Source organism: Nuphar pumila, chromosome 3, assembly GCF_984573655.1.
Source record: "Nuphar pumila chromosome 3, dmNupPumi1.hap1.1, whole genome shotgun sequence".
Taxonomy (NCBI): Eukaryota; Viridiplantae; Streptophyta; class Magnoliopsida; order Nymphaeales; family Nymphaeaceae; genus Nuphar; species Nuphar pumila.
The window spans coordinates 132,523,148-132,533,159 of record NC_143251.1 but is presented as its reverse complement, the minus strand read 5'-3'; the positions used below and the strand labels follow the sequence as shown (position 1 = coordinate 132,533,159).

The 10,012-nt window shown below is 39.4% G+C and overlaps 1 protein-coding gene across 8 annotated transcripts; it reads left to right on the top strand.

The window, feature by feature from the left end:
• Positions 1-359: 359 nt before the first annotated feature.
• On the top strand, positions 360-9,692 carry LOC149843888 (uncharacterized). 8 transcript variants are annotated; one of them, XM_090001982.1, is made up of 7 exons: positions 493-603; positions 732-792; positions 6,705-6,777; positions 7,411-7,504; positions 7,778-7,894; positions 7,973-8,030; positions 8,988-9,692. In XM_090001982.1, exons 3-7 carry the CDS (start codon positions 6,723-6,725, stop codon positions 9,453-9,455), a joined length of 792 nt encoding a protein of 263 aa, XP_089858108.1. In that variant the 5' UTR covers positions 493-603; positions 732-792; positions 6,705-6,722; the 3' UTR covers positions 9,456-9,692. The 8 variants fall into 8 exon arrangements, with proteins under 8 accessions (XP_089858105.1, XP_089858104.1, XP_089858107.1 ...); XM_090001979.1 differs by lacking the exon at positions 732-792 and having other exon boundaries at positions 360-603; positions 7,976-8,030; XM_090001978.1 differs by lacking the exon at positions 732-792 and having other exon boundaries at positions 360-603.
• Positions 9,693-10,012: the final 320 nt, after the last annotated feature.

Here is a 10,012-nt window from a genome sequence, read left to right as displayed (position 1 = left end):
TGACTCAGGTAGAACCAGATGCAAATATGATTTGAGATGATGGTACTGGGTTGGGAACCAAGACTAGTTGGACACACCATAAGAGAAACCACATGAACTATACCCGGTAAAATAATAATTTTTATCATTTTTACATTGAAAATTTACGGATCTTAATCAAAATTCAGGTCGTGATCGGGTCTGGTATGAAATTTCACAAACCATACCCAGTTCCATATATTGAATGGATCCTTTAGGTCCGACCCGGATTCTAATCGGGCCTTCTTATTTATCAGCAAACACCTTATAGGTTTGGTACGGATCGGGTCAAAGTCAAACCCGACCCATTGACACCACTGTTGCGATCTCCATTCGGGTTCGGTCCCTTCCTTCCTCTCACCCAATCTCCACGGTCGAAGAAAAAAAGGAAGAAAAAATCCCCAGAAAAAATTAGGGCAAAAAGAATTAGGTTTTCTTTTTTCCCGTCGATTTCTCGACGGGATGAGAAATATTTTCTAGGTTTTTTTCGTATTTTTTCATAAATTATCCTTAGCGTTCGGGAGTCTGAATCGATGGTCGGAATCTGAAGAGATGAGGAAGAAGCTCGACACACGTTTCCCGGCGGTACGCTTACTTTTTTCCATCATTTTTGGGTTTTTTTTCGGTGTTTGTTTCGCCCTAGTTTGTGATTTTTGTGTTGTTTTGTTCGACGTCATGGATTTTTATTGCCTCTTTTTTTTTCGTTTTTCTAGTTTGTTGGGAGCTCGTTGGATTAGGGTTTTGGTTGATTGGAACGTTGCTGATGATGGTGATGTAGGTGTTTTTCTTTTAACTCTTTTTTTTGAAAGAATTGCTTTTTGCATGGTGGGTTTGGCGTCTATTTCATAAGGGTTTGATTCGTTGGTGGTCGAGTTTGGTCAAAATTAGGTAAATTGGGATTTTCATTATGAATTAGACGCTGAGTTGAATGATTGGCATTGAAAAGTTCGTGATTTAGGTTCCTGGATACATAACCCGATAATTGTGGAGTTTGTAAGTTCTTGAAAGCAGCGTGAGTGGTGCCTTTGAGGAACTTTGCATCCACACAAACTTTATTTTGTTGGTGCCCAGCTTGGATTGATCAGTAGGAAAAAATAGTGGGTAGCTCTTTATCTTCTGGAATGAGCAAAAAATGTTTTTCGGGATTCGAATGCTTAAGTGTGTAGACATTTGGTGATCCGTCACGGAGTGTTTGCTTTTCATGTTGAAATATATGAAGAAAAGACATGATGATCGCATTGAAAATCCGTCCTAGAGTGACTTCACCGACTGTAGCACTTAGAGGAGCTCCTATGTCAATCCATGCCTGCTTATGCCCCGGACGACAAACTTACTATAATGGCTGAGACAAAGAGTTGTGATCCTGCAGGGATGAGCTAACTCCAAAAACCTGTCGTCAGTTTGGATTGCAGTCTGCAAATAAATAAATATAATCCAAATTATGGTTCTATGGAACGATCAAATTCTAAATGAACAAAATATTGTATTGAATTGTACCAGTCTCTACTTGGGGTTATTATCCTATCAAGAACCTTGTTGCCTACATAATTGTATATAGAGAATGATGTAATGGAGAAACTACAGTTTTTTTCCTACTCTGCCTTGCTCATACAGTTTTTTTCTGTTAGCAACTCTTTGCATTGGAACATACTTGTATCTTTTCTGTTTAGCGTTGCCAAAAAGTACATGGTGTTTGTTAGGACCATGTTCATAAGATGATTAGGACAGTGGGTTTAGCTAATCCCATTCTTGATCGCTACACTTCTTCCCCAGAATAATTTACACTTGGGTGCATGCAATTCTTCTCTTAGGTTCTGTTTGAGAGCCAGTTTGGAGAGAAGAAAATGGGTGATGGGAGTGGAGTTGTGAACTACATTCTTGTGAGGATGTTGTTACAAAAAGCTCATCTCCACTCCCATCACCAGACATCAGTGAGGGTAAATGGGGTAGGTAACATTTATTAATTCAACATCTCCCCTCCCATCTCCAGCTCCCAAACAGAGCCTTAGAGATATTTCATGATCTTCGATGGTTATGTCTGGTCAAGATGTCTGTTTTGTGTTGTGGCAGCTTGAAGTTCTGTGTAACTAGCCTATCCTACTGGTTCGACCACATTCTACATTCTTGTTTTCATCACAATTTTCACATCCACACTCTTTTGTTTAAATAGTGGAACCCTGCATTTTTCTGGTTGTTTAACCTTCGTTAATGTAGATCTTGACCATTTTGTGTACTTTGAAGATTATGGGAAAAGGTTAATATCAGCCTTGCCCGTTTTGACCCCACCTAAAAGAGTTGATGTCTCATCATCACACTTCCATGTGGTTCCATGTATCTTGATACTTCTATATGTCTAAAAAGCATAGATATTCTACTCAGATTGACATTGGATGGATCTAATGAGCTCTTTATGGGTATTGTTGAATAAATTATTAGGGAGAAGATTAAGTATAGTGCAAGGGCATAGCATGACCATATATGGAGGGTCTCAGTACAATTACTTATATAAATTGGATAGAACAAAGTTCTATGAAAAGATGCTGCTGCTGATAAGTGGGAGTTTAAGGAAGAGGGAAAACATAAAAGAGCTCTTTAGTATACCGAACATCTCCGTGAATTGGGAGGGGAGTTGAGACAGCCAAAGCCATAGAAAGTTTGGCTGGGTTTTCCATTAACCCTGTCTAGTGCACTCTGTTGAATTAAACAAATATTTGTTGGTTCTTATTTCTGAAACATATGGGATCATTAATAGCTCTTGATCGGATCTGGGGTGTTTGGATTTGGGAAGGAAGGATTCGAGGGTCTTAGAGTCAGCTCTAGAGCTCTTCTTGGTAGGATTATCATCACCTGGAGGCTTTTGTCTTTCTCTAAAGGTGGTTTTATTGAGGATAGCAACTAATAGAGTATGGTAGATCTGAGGCCATAGGTGATAGGTCATGAAGCCATAGGTAATGTGCTGAAAATGTGATGTTCATGGTTAGGGCTGATATGGAGAAACATTTGTTCTCCTATGTGGTTGATTCTGTTCACTCCTACCATAGAAGATAAGTTTGAGTTAATCTTGGGGATGTTAGTTATGGTCCTAATCTCTTCACTTTTTTTCCTCCCTTGTTGGTTGTGGTTAATTGCAAGCTAAGTGAGTTCTTAAGTGCTGTTAGAGGAATCAGGCAAGTGGTCCCTTGTTCATCTTTCCTCATAATTTATGTTGTGAAAATGTAATTTCTTGCCCTCATTCCAAATGTGCCTTCCATTTTATGGTATTTTCATGAGCTAGCATATTGACGTTGATTAATTGCCCTAAGGCTGGAAATGAGATGATTAATTGCCCTTGTTGGTTGTGGCTCATAAAGAGCTTGTCCCAACTTGTGAAATAGGCTTGGCAAGCCAAACACCAATAGCGAACCGAGCCATGAGCAGCTCGTAAAGCATATATAAGCCGAGCATGAATAAGGGGTGTTTGGCTCAATTATATATATATATATATATATATATATATATATATATATATATATATATATAGAGAGAGAGAGAGAGAGAGAGAGAGAGAGAGAGAGAGAGAGAGAGAGAGAGAGTCCAACATAAGGTTGGTCCAAAATCTACAGCTGATTTTGGACCGTTCGATTGTGCTCACTTGGACGGTCCACAATCATCCTCTCATTATCTCAACGACCTCTTTCGACTCCCTGTCCACATGCTTCCCACTCTGGTGACGCCTGCCCCATCTCCCAACCTTGTAAACACTGAACTCTCCCGGTATGCTCTACCACTAGGACCACTAGGGCTGATCCCGACCCGACAGGGATCGGACCATCACAATTCCGGTCCGATCCTGTTCTAAAGTCAATCCTCGGGTGAGGTCCGGAATTGGGATCGGACCTCACCCCTAGGAACCGGGATCGGGGTCGGCTCACCCCTAGGAACCGGTTCCGGGATCTTAACCGACCCGACTTGATCCTGAACTGGTCCCATTTTTTTGGGATCGAGTCAGATCGGTTACCATTGTTTTAGGGATCGGGATCAGATCGATTGGACCCCGATTCTGATTCTGACCCGATTCTTATGATCCGAATCCGGATCTGGACTGGATTTTTTATCAGCCCTAAGGACAACCATCCACTGGGAGTTCCCACATGCTGGCGATGGTTGCCGATGGCCAACAACAGGCAACAGAAAGGGGAGAGCTCAGCCCCCTCTCTCTCTCTCTCCGGCCTTCTTCGGCAGGTTGCTTCCAGGCCACCAACAACCAACACAAATTTGTTAGGTGTCCAACCATCCATCACAGCTACATAAGACCCTAAAAAAAGGGTGAAACTTTTTTTTTTCTGATACCGCCATTCACTCTCTCTATACATCCACTGGTGGGTGGCTATAGATGATTGTCGGTCAGTGGCCGCCAGCAGTCTACTGACAAGCGGCCAACCACCAGCCGCCCACTAGCGACTTGAGGTTGTTGGGTGGCCATTATTCAATCACAAGAAATTCAAAGTTTCAAACTGGATTGACTTGACATAATATAAAGTTACAAACACTTCATGGTTCAAACCAAAAATGTCATTCTGGGTGCTTTGTCCTCTATATAGTCAAAAGCGATAGTCGGTGCCTAATCGGTGGACCCCCTAAAAAGACTAGGCAGGACTAGTCGGTACCTTAATTAAAAAAGTAAAAAATATGCAAATGAGCTGCTAAAATTAGTTACAAACATGTATGCAACATAAAATCAATCAACAATAACCAATAGACCAAAAAAAACATGTTGAACATTACAAAACCTGCCCAAATATTAAAAACAATTGAATAAGCAAAACTCACAACTATCAACAAATGCCAAATAATTTAAAAACAATCTAAATTCTTAAAATAAAGTGCTAAAACTAACAACGAACATAAAATTAATCAACAAATGCACGAAACATAACATATTGCTATCATCAAGCATAGTAAACATGTTATATTACAAAACTTGCCCAAATATTATTAAGGCTAACAGCAAAGATATATCCAACATAAAATTAATCAACAAATGCATATATATATATATATATATATAATGAGTAAATACTAAACTCACCCAATTAAAAATGTTAATAAAAAATACACAATTTGGAGGAAAGAAATCAAAGAAACATATACATATTGCATGGATACTAATAAGTAATAACAGTTCAACACATTCACAAAATAGGGACAAAGCAATTACAGAACTTATAGCAACAAACAATAATCAGCCGCAGCAAAATTTGATTAATCACCATTCTTCAATACAACCTCTTATATTAAATTAACCTTTTCAGCAAATCAGAAAATTGATTGAAGAAGGGGGGGCAGAGATAGAAGAAGAAGAAGAGGCGGAGGAAAGGGGAGAGAATAAGAAGAGGCGGAGCTGCGGAGGAAGGGGGAGAGAATAAGAAGAGTCAGAGGAAGGGGGAGGGAGAAAGAGAGACAAAGAGAAGAAAATGAGGGGAAGGGGGAGAGAAGAAGAAGAGGCAGAGAAAGGGGGAGATAGAAAGAGAGACAAACTGAGAGAGAAGAAGAAGAAGAAGAGGAAGGGGGAGAGAAGAAGAAGAGGTGTGCCACATACCTGGAGGCTGGAGTGGCGGCGGGCAGAGGGTTGCGAACAAGAGAGAGAGAGAGAGAGAGAGAGAGAGAGAGAGAGAGAGGTTTATAAAACCTTGGTTATCGTAAAAAAAAAAGAGGTACTTGTTCTTGCGCCTAGGCGAGGACAGGTTAAGCGCAGACTAGGCACCTAGTCGGGAAAACTGGTACCCCTGATGGGGGTAAACTAGGAATCAGACCGATTCCTAGTTTCCCCTTCGACTAGCCCGACTAGGTGCCTAGTCGGCACCTTTGACTACATAGTTTGTCCTTATGTTGCTGAGGAATCTTGGCATGAAATAAGGGACCACTGCTTTAGATATTGAACTGCGGCTTCTGAGGATTGGCAGTCATGCTCTTCTAATAACTGTACTATTTATTTGTATTACTGGGTGTACAGCCAGAGATGACAATGCCCTTATGATGAGCTATTTCTATTTACAGACAAGAAAATGGAAAAAATTGTTTGAGAGGGATATTCCATGCTAAATTAAGGATTCTTTGAATCTACCTTGGCTACAAAAAGAGCATAACTGGCGGCTGGTTATGTGCATACTTTTGTGTCCTGGAGTTGTGAATGTCTTGGCTGGGGTGATTTATTGTCATCTGTTTACCTACCTTTTTTCCTATTTTTTCTTTAATAACTTTTTTATTAGTTTCAAAGGGATGTTATCTTTAGTCTGTACTTGTAGTAGTGAGTTAACTGTTGCAATATTTTAGTTAAATAAAGCTTCAATAAACATAGCAGTTGTAAGGTAGCTTTTGGAAAATGGCATGTAGCTGTGTGACGGTGGTTATGAAAGGACAGGGAATACTGTCCATGTTAACATGGGTACAAGTGCCGGACATGTCTGGGGCAGCGTGGTGCAGGTGAACTAGGTTCAGGCATGATCTACAAGCGCCTCATTGATCTTGTACAAAATTTAGATGGTCAAAGCTAATTGACCAATTTTCTGTTTCAGAAAAAAGAAGTTTAATGGTCCAATTCTGTCCTGATTTTTTTGTTTTTTAATCTCCTTTTGTTTTAGGTTTTAAACGTTAACACATGGGTGCTTGAATTGTTCAACACATCTAACACGATAATGGTTTTGCAGTCCCGAATCAAGAAGATTATGCAAGCTGATGAAGATATTGGAAAGATTGCTATGGCGGTGCCACTTCTAGTGTGTGAGTAACAATGTTTACCTTTTGTTAGTCCGCCATTTACTGCTGTCAGTGGATTAGAGGTCCCATGTACCCTGACCAGGCTTGACCTGTACTGCCAGGCTTATCCAGGAAAACAGGTTGGGCATGGGTCCTATGAAAATTCTGACCAAGGTCCTGGTCAGGAATATATAATGTCCTTTTTTTCCCCTTAGAGTTGTGGTATGTTGACTCTAGAAAATGTGTAAAAGTCAAGACAGGACATTGTCGTTCATCCATTTGCATACAGTCAAAAGGGGTGGACGGAATTAAAGTAACTTTTGAAAAAAGTATGCTGCAACTTTATAGGTGACTACAGGAAATTGCTGTAATTATTTTTAACTTCATAGTCGATTGAAAATAATGGGAAATGACCTCATTGTGACCCTTATATTGTGAACTCTATGAGGCTGGTTTCACCATCTGAAGCCAAGATCCAGTATTCAAACGTTGGTTGATGCTGCTTACAACATCATCAGTGTCCTGTCTTTTCTGTTATTTCCTTTTTTTGGTGTACATACAAGTATAATGGTGATGTTTTAATTCTTATTTACTGGCAATTCTGGTATAATTTGTTTGAAATATAAAGTGTGACATTATTTGAGTTAGACTTTGTAGCAAAAGCGCTGGAATTGTTTCTTCAAGATCTTTGTGACCGGACGTATGAAATAACTCTGCAAAGAGGAGCAAAGACAATGAGTGCTTTACATCTGTAAGTCTTCTCTCTGATTTTGAGTGTTCGTTTTTTTTTACTTTTTAAGTTTTGGCATGCATATGGTCCTTTAAAACACAATAACCTCTCTCTCTCTCATGCGCACACATGTCTGCATTCTTTCTGCACTCAATACACACACATACACGTTCATGACTGATTGGTTTCAAACGGATGGATGCATGCATGCACACAAAAATGTGATTTTGTAATGTCAAGTGTACAGAATCAGTTGGGTCAAGAGCCTCTTTTATAGCTCTCCTTTATTTTCAGGAAACAATGTGTTCAAAGCTTTAGTGTCTTCGACTTTTTGAGAGACATCGTAAGCAAAGTTCCAGACCTAGGTAGCACTGATGCTGGAGGTGATGAAAGAAGTCTTCCGAGGAGAAGGTATGATATCATTATGTCTAATAGAGTATCGTATCATTATTGGAAGACATGATTAATTACCATTCTCTTTTTCTTTAGCAGGAAAGTTGTCGAAGATGAAGACTACAGTGACGAGGAGTCAAAGCGGACCAAGACTGTAAGTACCATGATTCAAGATTCCGATTGCCTTCAGCTGACGTATTCATTTGAATCAAGTGCTGGAACCATACCTAGCTATATCATGATATATCTTAGAAGTAAAATTAGGATACGGAGCTTAAAATGGCAGTCATTTGCAGTCATTTTTCTAATAGTAAATAAAAACAAAGGGTTGAATAAGATAGCTGGACCAGTTCCACTATGTCATCAGAGGAATCTTGAGTTTGAATCCCATCAGGGGATGCCCCTGCTTGCCGTAAAAAAAGACCCCCAAAAAAAGGAACAACGAAGTAAAGAGAAACACAAGGATAATGGAAATTTGTTTAAATATTTAAAAATGCTTAAATCTTCAACACAATATTCAGCACCATTTTCTTGATGATGATGTTGCTCAAAATGGGACTTTGTATGTCACATCGTTTGTTAACCCCTAGCCTGCATGGCTTATTTTTACTCCATCTCAAATATATGTTGTGTCATGAAATCTCTACGTAACCATAGCGTGCAATGGACTTTACCAAGAAATTTAAGTATTATGCAAAATGTACAAATGCTTTAACCCCTAGCCTGCATGGCTTATTTTTACTCCATCTCAAATATATGTTCTGTGTCATGAAATCTCTACGTAACCATAGCGTGCAATGGACTTTACCAAGAAATTTAAGTATTATGCAAAATGTACAAATGCTTTAGATATGTGTTAGGTCCATTATTTGAAAGGCTCCAAGAAAATCTGAAAATCATAGTTTGTTTATTCATATGAAGATATTGTTCGTCATTGTGTTGACTGATTATTGAAAGCGTTTTAGCAATGAGTAGAACCCCCCGATTCAGTATTTTTCCTGCTGGCATTTTTCCTATTATGACCTGAAAACAAACCTAGTAAGGGTTCCTGTCATCTCAGATTCTTTACCCATTGTATGAACCGTAATCTATATGTACGTTGTTGTTACAGCAGGAGACGACCCACAGTGGTGGAAGAGGACGTGGAAGGGGAAGAGGAAGAGGCCGAGGTCGTGGCAGTAGGATAAATGAAAGAGACAGTGCTCACTTTGGAAAATGTGAAGATGACGTAGATCTCCCTCCTGAAAATGGAGACAAACACTACCCTTTTTCCAGAAGGCTAGACGATGGATTTGAAGCCAAAGACTCGAAGGAAAATGCATCTTGTAGTACGAGTAATCCAGTTGTGCGGAACTTTGACCTCAATATTGACTTAGATGAACATGGCAACACTCCTGCATCGTCCTCCATTTCGGCTTCTGCTTCTATTTCTGCAACAGAACCAGAAATGAAGCATGAGGAATACCCAGGGTGGTCATTATCCGAGATGAACAAAATTGTAATTGATCCTTTACAGCTTGCGCAGCTTAACAGGCACATAGATGAAGATGAGGAGGATTATGACAATGAAGAAGGATAATACAACTTTGTGAATCTCAGGTTTGTAACTTTATTCTGACCTATTCTCTTCAAACTCGGTAGTTAGCAATCAAATAGGCAACACATGCATTTTCCTCACCTCATATAAAAGAAGGACTGAATTGGAAATTGTAATATAATGTTTTATAACATGATAACTCCCCATGGAGTGGCTGCTTCTTCTGGTTATTGAATATTCAATTTCACAAGAAGGTTTATAAATCCATAATTCCTTTTTTGGGGGTGTAATATGCCTAGCCGAATTTGTAGTCTTTAGAGAATGTGGTGAACATATGACTAGTTCAGTTTTGCAGCCATGACCATGCTTATATTTGTCAAAGCCAGGAGCCTCACCATTTTTAAGAAACGTAATTAAAAGATGGTAGAACAGGTTTTACTGTGCCCTGTCTGTGCCCATCTTGGGCCTTCCAATATGATGTACATGATTTTTTTTACTTAAAAAAACCAATTTTGAATCATTTGATTACCTTGTGTAATGACAAGAATTCTTTTAAGGGCTACAAAAAGTAATAGCTTACAGAACACCAAAAATTTCAC

Bases quoted from the DNA above. Each gene is read 5' to 3' on its own strand.
- LOC149843888 (XM_090001974.1), top strand. From the start codon at position 571: ATGAGGAAGAAGCTCGACACACGTTTCCCGGCG. The intron at 604-6,704 runs GTACGCTTACTT...ATGGTTTTGCAG, and splicing joins TCGACACACGTTTCCCGGCG to TCCCGAATCAAGAAGATTAT. The intron at 6,778-7,401 runs GTGAGTAACAAT...TATTTGAGTTAG, and splicing joins GGCGGTGCCACTTCTAGTGT to ACTTTGTAGCAAAAGCGCTG.